The following is an 18,287-nucleotide window of genomic DNA, read 5'->3' as shown; positions in this document are numbered from 1 at the left end:
GTTGTTTTACCAGCTGACATATTTCAAGGTAGCAATATCTGGGTTATAACAATCTCTTCGTGTTTAGATCTGTTGGATAATTTTTCAGAGTTCTTTGTTGTGTTTAACAACAAATGAACCAAACGTGTCTATTTATACAAGTTGTTGTGCGTCGTGGACCAAGTAAATTGTCGGTGCAATATGGACCACAAAAAAATCATGTACTTAACTTGTTCGGATTATATAATCTGAATTGTCTCTCACTCTACAAAGTACGAGTTTTAACACTGGTAATTTAATTTGAACGACATATATTAAATTTAACAATCTCAAATACATCAATTCAACAAAGTTAAACATATAATAAAACAAAAATAACATATCACAGATCAGGGAAACTACTTCTTCATCTGGTTCCTCCATGAGAGCCACGATTTCTTCATATGTTATGGGTCAAATCAATTTTTTTTAGTATCTTCGAAAGAACCAAGGAAGCGTCCAACTCAATTGTTTATTTAGTATTATACTAACCAAATATTAAGAACGTAGTTCTCACGTCGTCGTCATTCTTGAACTTTATCTGGGTAAACTAGACGCTTCCAGCTGAGTCGGTTGATGGACATCGATACTCAACACCATCCATCCTCCTCGCGCCTCTGTGGTTGAGTCGACAATTGATTTTTTCTAACAGTTCCATCAATTCAGAGAGAGTGACATCATTTCAAACCCTGAATAAAGTGGGGTTTTATCCATTGCAATAAACTACAACTAGTTTAATATTCAAATTGATTACTGTGTCCATGATTATTTGGTGTGGTTCACACCATATGAAAACAAGAGCACCAATTTATAGAATTTTTTATGCGACGTAGACCATATAAATTGTTGGTTCAATGTAGACCACATAAAAATTGTGTACTTGACTAGTTCAGATTGTATAATTTGAATTGTCCCTCACCCTACAAAGTGCGAGTTTTAACACAGATAATTGAATTAGTTTGGATTATATAATTCGAGCATTTCTAAGATGGTTTTAGATTATATAGTGTGAACTAGTTCTGAGTGCGGACAGTGGCTTGGGCAACATGACTGACTCGTTGAACAGTTTGTTCTTGGGTCCCTTGACTAGCCAGACCAGTTTCACCATGTTTTGTTTACCATGATTAATGGGTCGTTACACTCTATGCACCATCTTTCACAAACCCCTCCCTGTAAATATCCATCAATCATTCACGAATTTTCACTCCATCTCGCATTCTCTCATTCTCTTTTCTTCTACAAATTGCTTCTACCGTTGGTCTTTCATACAAAAAAGTTACTCTAATATTTTAGGGATTGCATGAATGGTCGCCTTCTGTAAATTGACACCATCTGTCTGAGTGTAAGGTTGATCATCAAAGTCTCATTCTCCCTATAGAGTGAACAAATCTTACCCTAAGTCTCTTTTCCCCTCTATCTTCTTGCACCATAGATTTATCATTATGAGTTTAATAATTTTGTGTAAAAAGCTTCAATATTAATGTAAATGTACCATAAAAGATATAATTTAACAATAAAATGAGAATTTGATTCATTTTTGTCTCTTTGCATTTTTGTTTTACAATAATTTTAATTTTGGTCATTTCTAATTATGTCTTCTTAATATTATATGTGAGTGCTGTTTTGTAAATTTGAGAAATGCATGATTTCGAAATGCATAATCCAAAACATGGTTTGAATTATAAAATCCGCACAAAAGGTATTTTGGGAAGAAAAACAGGGTGTGTGAGAATAGCATGTGGTGGGAAAAGTAAAAGCAACAAAAAAATAAATAAAAACAAAAGAAAGCCTAAATAAAATGAGAAATGATATTTGTACATCCATTTTGATACAACTTTTGTACAACTTTCTCTCTCATACTCACATTATCTTCTTATTCTCTCTCTTCCTTTTTCTTTCTCTATTGTTTTTGGCCAATAAGAAGAGAGAACAACAAGGTTGTCCTAAAAGTTGTACAAAAGTAGTTGTTAAAATATCATTACTCAAATAAAATAGAAATGGGTTGTTGCCACCTCCAATAGAAAATAGAGCAATGATATATGTACATCCCTTTAATGACAACCTTGGTGACAACTTTGTTTCTCTCTCTTTTGATTGGTCAAAAACAATGGAGAGAGAAAAAGGAAGAGAGAGGATAATAACATCATGTGAGTATGAGAGAGAGAAAGTTGTCAAAAAGTTGTAATAAAATGGTTGTACAAATATCATTTCTCTAGAAAATAATAGTTCACTGTCAAATTGGAGAATTTCTTTTCCCACCCTTCAAAATTCTCACGCGCCCTCCATTTTTTACTAAAATACCACCCTTGACATTATATAATTCAAAAAAAAAACGCAGCAATTAAATTACTTTATGTTAAAAAGTGATGAAAACTTCGTATAAATAACATAGTAATTTAAGAAAAAACAAATGATTTTTTTAATGAAACGATACTATGTGTTATATGTTTAAAATGAGTATTGTCATGGTAGAGTTTCTTTATCTGCTGGAAAAAGTTGAAATAGCAAAAGAATTTAGAGACATAAAAATGAGTTTCTTTATCGTTTCTAATATATAGTCTATTGTATTTTGCCCCCACTTCAATTTTTTCTGGTTGTGACTTGCTGATTTCCCTCAAAATTTTACAATTGTGCAAATATAATCATTTATTTTTTATTGGTCAATGTTAGGGAGTGAAATTTCACAATTGCAATGCTGAATAAATCAAACTGAGACTAATAATTAAAAAATGAATTAAAAGTGAGACTAGAAAATGTTGTTTTTGAGTGATATTTCAACAAGTTCAAATCCTTGGTTTGTTTGAATTTGCTTCCTTTAGAGTCTTTATATATAAATATATGTGATATAAACTTGTATACAAGTTAGTACAAGAGAACTTTCTTCATTATCATAAACTAAACGAGAGTTTCTTGTGCACATGAGATTGGGTTAAAAAAAATGCATTTTTTGTGTAAATCTTGTCCACGTGATTGGCTTTGCCAACATTTTTTGTGTAAAACATTTAAAAAATATTATTTTTAAAGATATATTTTAGATTTGAAAAAGCATGTTGTGAAAATCATGATTTTAATGTATTTTAACTTATTTGTTCAAACGTAGTCAATTTATTTTTTTTAGTTTAATAAGTAATTGCAACATATTTCTAGTGTTCTTTCGTTTATAGTTTAATAAGTAATTGCAACATATTTCTAGTGTTCTTTCATTTATTTTTGTGATTTCGTCACTTGTGCACGAATCTATTTGTTTCGATTTTTTGTTTTTGTATCGTGTGTTTTTTATTTCCTGTCTTAGATGATTATTTGATTCAAATTGAAAGATTAGTTTTGAACAAATGCAACTTTAATCAATGATTTGTATGCTACATTTTCCATTTCTAGAGGTTAGCGAAGAGAAAAAGAATTTGGACTTTTCTTTTTGCTATAAAAATTGAAATGGCTCTAAAGGCCCATTATTTTTGCTTCTTATCCTTTATCGTATGCAAATTTACACATGTTAAAAAGTTTAAATTAGTTACTTTGAATTGGAATTTATGCATTTATATTAAATATGTAGCTTTTTAATAAATAATTGTTGTTTTTCAATAAAAAGTTACAACTTTTAGTTGATTTAACATATGCAATATTGCACATGTTAGACAAACTCTTTTAAGTTTTCTTTCTATTATTTTTCTTTATCATTAGAGTTAAATTTTTGGTGTTAGATTAATAAGTTTTGGTGTTAGATTTTCGGTTATATTAAAAACACTTTCTTTTTTACACTTCTCCAACACTCATTCTTTTAGTACAAACAGTGAGAAAGATATCATTTTTCATGAAAATTGTTTTCAATACCATCTATTACAACAAATTCACTTGGATGAACAGTCAGATGGTACTATTGAGTTCAAGATAAATGCTTAATTTTCATTTTTAGTCACTCAAATATCATAATTGTGAAACTTTAGCTTTCCTATTTTTAGTTACCTAGTTTTGGTTTCTTCTAATATTTTATCTCTTTTACAATGGAGAGTTCACCTGATTTTCAAGGACTTACCTTGTCTTATTATTTGTCCCTAATAAAAAGAAAATAATATTGGACCCTACCCTCTGCAAATGTAATGGACCGTGTACTATTTTATTTCAAATAAATTACTATACTCATATAATTTTTATATTGCATCCAATGCATTATTTTGTTTTGTCGATGCATTATTTTCTTGGTACCATTAACCATTACTTTATGCTATAAACAACAATTTTTTTTCCTAATTGTGCCCTGCTGATATCACTCAAAGTATATCAACTGTCCAATTTAGTCGTTTACTTTTCGATTGTGTGCTTCATGACATGTCATTAGGAAGTAAAATTTCACGTTCAATATAGAGTAGTTATTAGCAACATTCTCCTTTTAACATTATCCCTAACATCCACTCTAATCAATTTGAGTTTTACATTCTAAAAATGGTTATTAGAGAAAGTGTTGAAAAGAGAGGTTGATTTCATTCATATTCTTAGGGTTTGTTTGCGAGTTTGGAGGGGGGGGGGGGGGGGAAGTTTGGGAAAAAAGGAATGAGCATGTGGAAGAAATAGAGGAAAATGGGAGATGAGGGTTTTAGGGGGTTAACTTTTCTTCATTATACAAAACCCTCCTCATTTGGAGGAACTAAAAAATTGTATTGGAGGAGAGTTTTGGGGGGTTTTGGAGGGTTAATAAGAATTCTTCAAATTTAATTTAGGTTGTTATAATATTTTTAAAATTAAAAATAAAGCAATCATATGCATTAATTTATCATTCTCTAAAAAACTACTCTTTTAAAAAATTTGTAAGATTTCTCTATTTTTCTTCATATTTTGCACCCCTCCAAGCCTATCCTTTCCTTTCCCTTCAAACTCGCAAACAAAGCCTTAAAGAAATTTTATATGTATTTAACGATGTGTTCTCACATACCTCGATAAATAATTAATATGTGCAAATATATTTAAGATACACGTGTGGAAAAAATTACTTTTTTTTAAGTAGTTTAGTTGTTAGAATTCACAATAAGTGAAGTGTTCAAGATTCGAACATCGGCCCCTATAAATAATACTCTCTCCGGTTTTATTTATAAGAAATATTTGACTTTTTTTATTCATTACATAAATGATGTATTTTGTCTATATTCTAGACAAGATACATCAATTACCCAATGTATTTAAAAAGTTAATTTTTGTTATAAATAGGATCAGAGAGAGTAATGCATTGTTTATACCAACTGAACTATGCTGATCGTAACCGTGGAAAAAATTACTTTGACCGTGTAAATTAAACCAAAACAGAATTCATCCATTTGAATATTAAAAAGGACACGTTTATGTGTCAAATATGACAAAATGTGTCACCTTTTACTCCTCTCCTCACACGTTCTTGTATGTCCCCATATCCTCAGTCATTTGTCTATAAAAATAAGGGTCTCTTCCCATTTTTTGAAATCTACCTTCTTCCAAGTTGTCTTGTGACTTGAATCTAGTTTCTTTGGGAAACACACAAAGATGACTCTACCTTCTTCCAATGGCAAGACCAATTTCTCTCTAGAGATTCCAACCATCAAGTTCACCAAACTCTTCATCAATGGAGAATTTGTTGATTCCCTTCAAGGTTCTTCACTAATTTTACATCTTTCCTTTTCTCTACTCATTCCTTTTCTTCTTTAATTCCCCTTTATTTCAAGTTTTTCTTCTTTCCATAGATTAATTTTCATTGTTTCTTAACTCAATTGGGTTGATTCGGTGATATTGACTTGAGACCTGAGAACGTGATCATTCACATGGTCTCAGGTTCGATTCTTCCCGATATCAATTTTTCTCGGTATCAATTTAGGCAGCCTAATTTAAATTCTTCAAAAAATAATTCATTGTTTCTCAAGCTTATCATACCTTCAAGATTATGAGTTTTATGTTTCTTTCCCTTTTTTGTCACATGAAAGTTGAATGATAGTACACGGCACACAATTTTACACGTATGTATAGATGAATGAAATGTGAAATTTATGTTGCATATAGTTTCAATGGTTGGACTCATGTATAGATGAATGAAATGTGAAATTTATGTTGCATATAGTTTCAATGGTTGGACTCATAAATATGATTGTTAGTTAAGAGTTGGCCGCCACCGTAATTCACTCATTCTTAAATCATGCTAGTACATAAGGCCTACAATACAACTTGTGCATGTTAGATAAAAAATGTTTGATGTAGACCCTTTTTCCATACATCTAGTTAATCACGTGTAAAGATATAATTAATAATTTATTTTGATAGATGATTAGTTCAATTTAAAGTTAAAATTGTGATTAGACCAAAAAAAAAGTTAAAATTGTGATTAATCGTGTGTCGCACAGGTGTACATACATATCATAAATGTGATTAATCGTGTTTTCCTTTATTTTTTATTTTTTTTAATAAGTTATATTAAATTTTACCAGAGTTATTTGAATATCAAAATAAAAATACAGAATGTGACATTTTATATATTTATCTAAATGTCTCTTTCTTTTTATTTAAAAAATTATTTTCTACAACTTACTTACACATATTAAAACATACAAAATAAAAAAAAATCAGAAGATATCATTTTTTTATTTAAAAATTATTTTCTACAACTTACTTACACATATTAAAACATACAAAAAAAAAAATCAGAAGATATCATTTTTTTTTATTTTAGGGGAGAAGATATCATATTTGCTGTCAAAGAATCATTTCCCTGCCTTTTACTAATATTGGAGTTCAGTTCCGTTTGAATTATGCAATGTATTATAATAGACAAAGAATAAGACAAAAAAATGGGAACGCACATAACCGCTTCATTTTTATGCCTTTTTTTTTATAGTAACATTTTGTTTTTAGGTGAAATTTTAAAATATTTATTAATTAAATGTTTTTTTTGAGAGAATTTATTAATTAAATGTTATTGTTCTTTTATTTAGTATATTACATATACATAATATACGTCGGTGTGTTTTTGACTTATATTTTTTTTTAACCCTCCAATCTCTACGGTAAAGGTGTTTTATAATAATTTAAAGTTTGCTCTTGTCAAGAATTGTTTAACTAAGAAATCGAATTGAGATTCTCTTAAACAATTCGTATTTTGATATAGTTCATTAACCTCTTAAACTCATTTACTTGGTTTTAATTTATAATAGGTTGACATTACATGAATGTGTCATTATCTATACGTAAAAAGGAGAAATTTGAATGAATTGATACATTCTATTTTTTTAACGATGTAGTTAGTTCAAACTTCAAAGTGTTGTGATTCAAACCACATTTAATCAGATCTATTATCTTAGGAAGGATTTCAAACAAGGTCGAATTACATAGAGCAAATAGTCATTTTTATTCTTAAATGTGTAATGAATATATACTATAGTTCATCAATGTAGCTGAATTTCTAAATTGTTCTTGATTATGCACTCATTACTCAAAATAGTCCTTCGAACATATAAAATCAACCAAAATTAGTTAAAAGTAGTTTTTAGTTTCAAGGACGTCGTCAGAGATATTTTGACTGATGAAGTACATAATCAGAGACTAAACATCTCTCAGCGAAACATATTTTGTACTTTCAAAAAGCTTGTTAAAAGTAACTATTAAAACCTTTTTGGTGCTTGTGTTTTTTTCTTCTTCTTTTGTTTCTAATATTTAAAATGGGAAAAACAGGAAGAGAGTTTGAGACAATAGATCCAAGAACTGAAGAGGTGATAGCAAAGATTGCAGAGGGAACAAAAGAAGACATTGATATAGCTGTAAAAGCGGCACGTGTCGCTTTCGATGATGGTCCATGGCCTCGAATGCCCGGTTTTGTATGTTATCTTTCTCTCTTACTCTTTTTATTTCATTTAATAATTTAATTAAATTTCCATTTTTCTACTCTTTTTTGGCTGAACCTTATTTTAGTTTATGCAACAGTCTAATTTGACTTACTTTCTCTAGTTAATGCCTTGTAACAAAGGAATCTTTCTATAGTCACAAATATGAATGAATAGTGTTTCGGTGTACACATAGAAACATTTATATTCAAAATATTAATAGTTTTTTTTATCAATTTTCTTTATTATTAAAAAAAATCGTTTTATATGTGTGTTCCAACGTTATTCTTTTATGTTTGTGACCATAGAAGAATATTTCTTCGAATAAATCATTCATTAAATTTTGGTAAAAGAAAAAAGGGTAGTGTTATCTTATGCAGTAAGGGCACATGTTAAGAAATCTAAAAGAATAAATATTTTTAAAAAGTTTGTGCATTCAATTCATTAAAAAGTTAAAGATTAAATGCAATGTACATATTTCAATAAATTATTTCTTTATTTAAATCAATAACTTGTGTCTTAAGGGTACACATTAACATTTTCCAATAAAAAAGGTGATACTAACATATCATTACGACACATATGTTAAGGATCCACAAATAATAAATATTTATTGAACTGTGTTAGTGCTTTTTGATGGACCTAAATAACGTAAATACTTTTATTCCTCAACATTGCTTTCACTCTTCTATTCCTTAGATTTGGACAGCATCTCTTCATCCTAAATTTTATTAACAGAAAATTGATAAAAAAAAAAAATCATTCAATAAATTATAACTACTTTCCTCTAAAAATAATTAAAACCACTAGTCTCCATAAATATAATTCAATTGATAGAAACATTACAATATCTATAAGTCAGGGTTTAAGCCTCAAATTTCCGATTCAACTTAAGGGTTGAATATATAAACCCTAAACTATTTAACAAAATAAAAAAAAATTATAACTACTGTTGTTAGACATATTCTTCCGGCAGCCCCTTGTGCCTTGTTTTGCACGATATATACACGCATTATCTCTTTGGTTGGCACAACTAGTTTGGATTTATTAAGAATAGAATCCATTGACCAAATGAGAAGAATATATGGTATTTGAATTTTTTTGGGGAAGTATTTGATACAGTAGAAAATAGAAAAACTTGTAGGGAACCTATAAAAGAGACAGTAATATCTGTGATTTGATAGTTAGTTTTTATAAAAAAAATAAAAAAAATTATCATTCTCATTATAGAATTCATTGCTAACATGTTGATTAAAAAGAAAATAAGTTCAAATAATTTAAAAAAGAACTCCTACTTGTTTTTTTAATAAAAGAGTTCAAATAGTTAGGGATATTTCACTAAAGAAATGATGAAATGTTTTTTTTAAACAATTACGTTAGTAAGTTAATTGTTAATTTGTTAGCTTTTGTGTCCCTATAGACTTAGCTCAGTTGGTAGAGACATGCACAATATATGCCGTGGAAAACCTCAGACATTGCATAATGAGACAGTACGATTATAAAAAGTGATTAATCAACTGCTACATGTTTGATTATTCATTAATTATGTCACTTGATATTGCAATTGAATTATTTGTGATTTTCAATTTTTATTTCCAAACAACTAAATCCTATTGATGCAAGCAAGTAGTTATATTACGATTGATTTGCAGACTTATTAACAATGAATTTTTTGAGTAATTCAATTCAACCCTCAAAGTCAAGTAGTATTATCACTCAGAAATGGACTTTTCCAAATATAATACGTACACAGCACATTCTCATGTTCAATAAGGTCAAAATAGTGATAACATAAAATATTAACTCACAAAATAAATAAGGTTGACTACACAAATATTAACCCAAAAACTAAACTTACAAAATAAAATTTATTTTGAATGGTTCCAAGTTTCATCCAAATTAGTTTAATGGTCCTAATAATCACCCTTAAAAGTGGGGATCACCTCCTATTTATTATTCATAATGATTAATGAGCTGACCTTCTACCCTACAAATTGAAAGTAAACTAGAAACTGATATTATAATAATAGGACCCTCTCCATTGTTAGTTTTTTTTTTTTTTTTTTTACACAAAGGATCCACCACCATTCTTAGTTAAATAAAAGGATTTAACTTTTGTCTATAAATAGTGTAACCTTTTTCTACACAGGCATAATTTAATCATATTAAATTTCATATATATAAATATTTTAGAGATATTTTAAAAACTCTCATGAAAATAGAATACAACTACCAGTAACTACTCACTTTTTATTTATTTATTTGTATTATTTTAATTTTATATTATTTTTTTATCAAAGTTCATAGGAATATCAAGAACTTGCCAAACATATTTGTAGGAATAAATACTTTGGATGATAAGATTCTTAAAAATATCATTCCCAAGTATATAATTCTATAACTTGAAACAAATGCCCTATACCTATGAAATGAATATTAATTAGAAGTTTATGATATTATTCATCTCACGATTACGAGGATGATCTAATTTGTCTCAATTCGACAAAGAACAAGGAAAACGAATATTAATGCTCAAAACTTAATTTATATATGTTTCTTGGTCTATGTAGAATCAAATTAACCATTACATTTATCTCAACCGTAAAAGATGTATAAGACCTTGAACTTCTCCTTGAAGGTGGAGATGTCTATAAACATCGAAATTTTGAACAATTCTCAAGCATCGAAAACCATAAACTGTACTAGAACATTCTAATTGTAGCGCTTGTAATTAAAAAAAATATATAAGTTTGAATTATATTCCAGACATGATGATGTCTGAATAGTATGAAAATATTTTCTTAAACTTTCTTGGAGCCTTTAGACTGTTAATGATCTGGTGAGCCCCTAGGATTCAACCAAAATCATATCTTTTCACGATTAATAGTGGGCCATTTATATCACCAATCTTTTTAAAAATTACACATTAAACTTTTAACATTTTTTTAATCATTGTTTAAAGATTTAATCCATATTTTTCATTTTTAAAAAATTAAATAGTGTCTACTTTTTTCAATGACTAATATAATAACCTTTCCAAGTTGCATGCATAATGCATGGTACAACACTACAACTCAACTTTTATATTTTATAAGACAAAAACAAAGAACTTTGATAAGATATATTCATGTTTCTGACGTGTCATGTGCTTTGACTTCAAAACCCGTGACTCTTTTGGTGTACAAATAGTCCAATAATCCGTCTAGCCCTAGGCTGTTACTTATAATATAATGCAACGGGCCTACACCAGATAAATATGACCATTACTTTTTTCATTTTATAAGTTTCTTGTGCGTTTTCTTCCGATTCTAAAATTCAAAATATTTTAACATGTTTTCAAAGGTCTTATGAGATCTTTAGTTATTTGAATTCTAAAATCCAAATGATATAGGGCGCGTGAAAACTTCGTAGGGTTGGGAAAAAAAACAGCCAATAAATATTTTGAAATATTTTTCTTTAACTTTCATATCACTGTCACTGGGTCCACGTTCTGTTTATGGTTTTTTTATTGGTTGAAATGGAGCAACGTTTAGAACACTCACACCAATCATTGCTGTTCTAGAGTTGGTATATTGAATGGTGTTTAGGAGTTGATGTTTAAGCGAAGCAGTTTAACACTTGACCATAAAAAAAAATATGGAGTTAAATGCAAATCACAAATTATAGTTAAGCTACATACATAAATATTATATGTAGTACTTTTTTTTTTTTGAAAGAAAATATATGTAGTACTATTTATATACGTGATGAAATGTGACAAGTTATATGTGATGAAATGTTGGATAAAATTTGTATAGCATCTTTTGAAAAACAAATAACCAATCCAATCTGAATTAAAATAAATTAAATTAAGTTAAAAACATCAAACTGATTGGAGGGTCAGGAAACAAAATCAAAGCAACTGAATTAGATGATTTTTCTTTAAAATTGGTCTGATCTAATATTTGACTCCCTTAATTTATTTAGTTAATAATAGAAAGCAAAACATACCATGATTAAAAAAAGTTGCAACCTTCTTTTGATTGACCTGTTTGAACTCGTCTATTGACATAAACACTCGTGAGATTGTTTACAAGAACATATGAAAATCACTTATGGCATGTACGTAAGCTATTTTCAGCTTATTTCGATAATCTATTCATGATAGTTTATGAAAACATATAAACCTGTTGACTTATTTTACCTTTTGTTGTAGAAATAGCTTATACATAAACATTTATATGATCATCGTTTATGCTATAAACAGTTAATTAAGTTGGTTATCAAAACATGGCCTATATACTTTGGTTCCATTTATATTTTGCAGCATATATTAAACTTGACATATGGTTTGTTGATTAATCAGGTGAGAGCAAAAATCATGTTGAAATGGGCAGACTTAATTGATCAAAACATAGAAGAAATAGCAGCATTAGATACAATTGATGCTGGAAAACTATACACTTTCTGCAAAGCTGTTGACATTCCTGGAGTAGCAAATACAATACGTTACTATGCCGGTGCTGCGGATAAAATTCACGGTGAGGTTTTAAAACCTGCTCGGGAGATGCATGCGTATACTTTGATGGAACCAATCGGTGTTGTTGGACACATTATTCCTTGGAATTTTCCTAGTACCATGTTTGCTGCTAAGGTTGCTCCTGCTTTGGCTGCTGGTTGTACTATGGTTCTTAAGCCTGCTGAACAAACACCTCTCTCTGCTTTGTTTTATGCTCATCTTGCTAAAGAGGTAAGGTTAAAGAAAATTGGTTCATTTACTTTTCAAGCATAGTTCCTTAATTCATTTAGTAACATTCGCATGTGAGATATGTTCGAGTATTTTGATTCCTTGTGGTTGGAAAATTTTCTTATCGAACTTAATTGACATGTACATGTTAACCACATGAGGATTGAAACGTACTTCATCTCGACTTAAATATAAGCAAAAAAGTACATTAGTCATGTTCGTGTATTTTTTTTACTTATATTAAAGTCTGGTGGAGTATATAGTTTGCATAAACTTCTCAAGATGCACTTGTAAGTAAAATAAAAACTATATAAAACAATCTCGCAATGGCTATATGTTTTAAAACAATTGGTTCTTGTACTTATATGTGAAAGAAATGTTTTTGCATCTCAATTTTTTCAAACATTTTCTTATTTAACTTGTCTAAAGTTATATTAGTTTATAAGGACTTTTGTGTAAGGAAACAATTATAAACTTATCACTGAAAGTATCACGTTAGATGAGATATGGTTTGAAAAGTATATAAGTGGACGCATCATTGACCTTAAAAGTCTGTTTTATCGGGTTGAATTTCAATTCAACACTAATTTAGATTATTTCTAAGTCTATTAAAGATCGGTTAACCCGTAATCAGGTTACATAGGTCACACTCCAAATGTCCAGTACTGAGCATTAGGGGATGTGTTAGTCTCAAACTACAAAACAAATGTTTAACTGCGGATTATTAACAAACATAGATCAAAAAAAGGAGGTAGAAAATCATTTGAGAAACGAGGCTTCAACAATAATATATTGGTAATAAGTTTTTTTCTTGTAGTGTCACGTTGGATGTGATATGATATGTAAAAACATTTATAAGTGGAAGATATCCGTTACCAGTTATGTTTGTTGTGTTGAGTTAGTTCTAATCCAGATTTTAGGACTAATTTTCATTAACAAGCTTTTGTAGACTATACATTAATCTAAATTCTAAGACTAATTTGATTAGTTTTTCTTACTTATCATCTTTTGAAGGCTGGAATTCCAGATGGAGTACTCAATGTAGTGCCTGGATTTGGTGCAACTGCAGGAGCTGCAATAAGCTCACACATGGACATTGATAAGGTAAATTTTAAATATCAAGCATAAGCATTTGAAAATGTCATGATTTAAAGTAACATAAGACTAATGAAATTACCTTGATTGTGTTTGTGTAGGTTAGTTTTACCGGTTCAACAGAAGTAGGACGCGAAATAATGGTATCTGCAGCTAGAAGTAATTTGAAACCAGTTTCACTTGAATTAGGAGGAAAATCACCCCTCTTAATTTTTGATGATGCTGATGTTGATAAAGCTGCTGAACTTGCTCTCCTTGGCATTGTATTTAATAAGGTGAATTTTTAACCTAACTCCGTGTTCAAATGTCATGTGTTCTTTGTTCGCGTTTCTCGTATTTATTTTCTTTTAAACACTACCATTTAGTTTTTACAAAACAATCCAATTGTGTAGATTCTAACAAGTTATGTTTTTTTAATTCTTGTATGGTTTTAGGGAGAAATTTGTGTTGCGGGTTCTCGTGTGTTTGTTCAAGAAGGAATCTATGATGAATTTGAGAAGAAGTTGGTGGAGAAAGCAAAAGCTTGGGTTGTTGGTGATCCTTTTGATCCTAAAGCTCAACAAGGGCCTCAGGTATGAACATAGCAATGTTGAAGTTGGTTTTGAAGTTGTTTGTAGCTCATTTTTAGTCCCACGTCGCTCGGGTTAATATGTTTGAGTACCCTCATCTTTTGAGCTAACTTTTGAGATGAGATCCAAGCTCCTTTAACATGGTATAAAAGCCAGGTTAAGATCAGGGCCGAGCTATGGATTACAATGTGGGAATTGGACCCAGGCCCACGCTAGGCGTGAGAGACATATTTCACATATTTATTCTAGTAGTAGTAGTGTATTATATTTCTAGTAATAACTAAGAGTTTTTCATTGTAGGTTGACAAGAAGCAATTTGAAAAAATTCTTTCATATATTGAGCATGGAAAGAAAGATGGAGCAACCCTTTTAACAGGTGGTAAAAAAATTGGAGACAAAGGTTACTACATTGAGCCTACAATTTTCTCTAATGTTAAGGTAAAATTTAACTTAATATGGGGTATCTTCAAGATATTCAAATAAAATAACCATCATATTTATTTTTCCTTTTTGTTCATGATAATTTCATTAGGAGGACATGCGTATAGCACAAGATGAAATATTTGGTCCTGTCATGGCACTCATGAAGTTCAAGTAAGTTAAATTTTTGTAAAATATTAAATTTTTTACTGGCCTCTAAAATTATGACCATTCAACTTTAGTCTATAAAATTTCGTGCACTTTTAATTCCGTAAAATACAAATGAACGACTACAAACACGCATTTTTTAGACGAACTATAAGGACTAAAAATAAAAATAAAAAATTCTATATGGACTAAAATTTAGTGGTCTAGACCCTCTTTTGTGCCAGAAAAAAAAAATTTAGTGGTCGAGAATTTCCTTTTATACTTGCTTTAGACCATGATTTGCTCTGATAAACATAAGACGTAGTTAGACGCAGTTTTCGATCACGGTCGTTATAATCAGTTTTTTATCTTGGACCGTTGATTTGAGATTCAATGGTTTAGATTACATGTTAACAAAATCAGTTTAAAATGATCTCAACCAGTGATTGGAGATCGCACGATTGAGATCGAAAATTGCGAGATGCAGATACCACCAAATCCAAATTGTTTATTATTGTTGTTTTTGAAGTAATTATAATAGATAGTAAGGTTGTTCATGAATGATGAATTCAAGTACATGAACAAAAAATAGGACTATTGAGGAAGCAATCAAAAGTGCCAACAATACAAGATATGGCTTAGCAGCAGGAATTGTGACAAAGAATTTGGATATAGCAAACACTGTATCAAGGTCCATTCGAGCAGGAATTATTTGGATTAATTGCTACTTTGCCTTTGGAAATGATATTCCTTATGGAGGTTACAAGATGAGTGGGTTTGGAAGAGATTTTGGATTGGAATCATTACATAAGTATTTGCAAGTTAAATCTGTTGTAACTCCCATTTACAATTCTCCTTGGCTTTGAATGTTCTCTGTATTTGGGTTATGTGTATTTAAGAGAGTAAACAATAGTGAACAAATGGATCTTTTCCATGTATACTTCATCGTTAATAATAAGATTATAAGATCTTATGTTATGTTACATTCAACCAATTTTTTATGCATGTCTTTGCTAATTCATCAAAGCCTTATGGTTGAAAACTTTTCTTTTTTGTGTTGGTAATCCGGAGTTGGTAATCCGGAGTTCGACTAAGGTAAGTAAAGTTTGGTCAAGAATTGTTCCAAAATCAAACTCAAGTTGAAAACTTTAAACATTATGATCTAACTCAACTTCTGTTTTATACTTAGCAGGGGTTTAACTTTGTTTTGGTTACACTAGCATAAGTTCAACTCATGCAAATATTGGTAAACTAAAATGAGATGGGAAAACAGATCTTCTATCATTAGATTGGACCGGTTTAGCATCGGGATCAAACACAAGTGATTGGTGTAAATTTTGACGTACAAAGTTCGAAAAATGATGATATAATCTAAATTGAACCCAACTTACTCGTTCTTCTTTTTTTAACAAAACCAAACTCATTGCATTTATTCAAAATAAGTGCAGCAATACAAGTCGGGATGAAATCAAAAAACACGGTGACTAACATAAAACATTGACGCCATAACTATGTTATGAGCGACATAGTATGTTTGTCTCAGACTAAAACTAATCATAAAATTTAGGAAAAAAATTCAAAAAAGATCTACATGTCATCCAAAATGACTCCAAATTCAATTCGGTTTCTAGAATTATCAATGAAACCATCCACCAGACCACCACTGCTTTACAATCCAGTTCGATGGTTACCTTCAATATTCCCAACTCACCAAGCCAAGTGAGTGCTTTCTTTAAAGCCCAATCTTCTGGTTTGGTCAGTGGTGCACAGCCGTTAAACCACGCAGATTTTGCGCTAACAAAATTGACTTGTATAATTTTTAATGCACATTCCGATACCAAATCATTCTTGATGTTTGAAAAGAGTCGCGTCAATGTTACATTTTAGTTCCCCCACATGAGGATTGGACCATCGGGCTGCAGCAGTTCCTGCCGCAAACTGATCAATTGTGGAACGCGAGCGAACATGCTGCCATCCTCTAAGCAATTCCCGGGCTATGTTGAGTGACACAACATGCCTCTTCTTCTTGTTCTCCCCATACCTTCTCATTTCTTCGCCTCCATAAGCATGGCACAAATACACGATCATCACAATGTCATGTGCAATAGGCTTTGTGAAATTCTGCAGGCCACATAACCATCTGCTTGATACACTGCAGTAGCTAACAGATTCCACACTCCAGCTCCAACATACTCATATGCAAGCATTTTGAACTATATAGTAAGTTATGTATGTGATGAGACGTTGATGTTGCAGTCTTGTAAATCATTTAGTTCATAATACAAAGCAAAACAGAACATAACATGCTTAAAACAAGTTATAAGCATTGGTTCCATTTCTATTTTGCAACGTATTAAAACTTGACATGTGTTTTGTTAATCAAGCAATTGCAATAATTATGATGAAATGGGCAGACTTAACTGATCAAGACATTGAAGAAATAGCAGTAGCATCATATACCATAGATGTTGGAAAGTTGTACATTCTCTGCATATCACTGGGTTGTGAGGGTGTGAGTAAACAATAGTGTGAACACCAATAACATCATGACATTATCTTTCATTCAAATGTGAATGTACTATTTCTTCGATTTAAACCTTATAGCCTACGTCACTTTTTACTTGAAATCTGAAAATTTATTCAACCATACCTTCTGCTAAGATTTTTCCTGAACTGGAGAATCATATAACCTCCATTGTAATCCTAACTTTGAAATTTTCAACTTCCTACTTGAGTCACTTTCTCCTTTAAAATTTCCAATAACTAACTAAAATAACCGAGAAAACCAACCATCTTCTAAATCAGTTTATTGATCCGTTTACATTCCTCCCCTTACTACATTTGTTTTATAAACAAAAAAACTATGAAGTGACATTGAAAATTTAACAGAACCAAAATCCAATCCGTTAAAGAATCACTACCCAATCAAATGACCATGTATTCACCACACCGAATCAATCCTCGTCGTGATCAAATCACAACTCTCTCATGACGATGACAATAATCCGTGAATTTCTAGACCCTCTTAAAAGATCTAATTTCCACATCTATAAAAGATCTAATTTCTAGACCCTCTAAACCCTCTTAAAACCTAAGAACACAGATAGAGACATAGACATCGCTAATAATTTAAGAAAATCGCATCAGGAGCTAACATGATCCCAAGAATAATTAACAAAACAATAGCACAACATAACGGCAACTCAATATAATTAACAAAACAATAGCACAACATGAGTTGGTCGAACAAAGACCTTGAAATATGCTCGTCTCAAGTTCAAATTTCCTCAATCTAATTTCCGTCTAAAAAAAATAAACCTTGCTCATCAAGCGTTAGATTGATCTTTTAAATTAATCTATTTTTGAGTCAGATATTGAGTTTTTAAAGAAAAAAACTAACAAATCAAACCAAGATAAAATTAAAAATAAAAATTGTTGATAGATAACAACCACAACATTATCCTTTGTCAAAAAAAAAAAAAA

At 30.3% G+C, this 18,287-nt stretch overlaps 1 protein-coding gene across 1 annotated transcript; it reads left to right on the top strand.

Moving 5' to 3' along the window:
- Window positions 1-5,469: 5,469 nt before the first annotated feature.
- ALDH2C4 (aldehyde dehydrogenase 2C4) lies at window positions 5,470-15,794 on the top strand. The gene is made up of 9 exons (XM_085720021.1): window positions 5,470-5,632; window positions 7,699-7,841; window positions 12,193-12,576; window positions 13,588-13,677; window positions 13,770-13,943; window positions 14,103-14,240; window positions 14,538-14,675; window positions 14,770-14,831; window positions 15,397-15,794. The coding sequence occupies exons 1-9, from the start codon at window positions 5,527-5,529 to the stop codon at window positions 15,668-15,670; spliced, it is 1,509 nt and encodes a 502-aa protein (XP_085576147.1). The 5' UTR covers window positions 5,470-5,526; the 3' UTR covers window positions 15,671-15,794.
- Window positions 15,795-18,287: the final 2,493 nt, after the last annotated feature.

This window comes from Medicago sativa, chromosome 6, assembly GCF_051527215.1.
Source record: "Medicago sativa cultivar Bolivia chromosome 6, Bolivia_mono, whole genome shotgun sequence".
Taxonomy (NCBI): Eukaryota; Viridiplantae; Streptophyta; class Magnoliopsida; order Fabales; family Fabaceae; genus Medicago; species Medicago sativa.
This window is presented reverse-complemented; position numbering and strand designations above follow the sequence as displayed.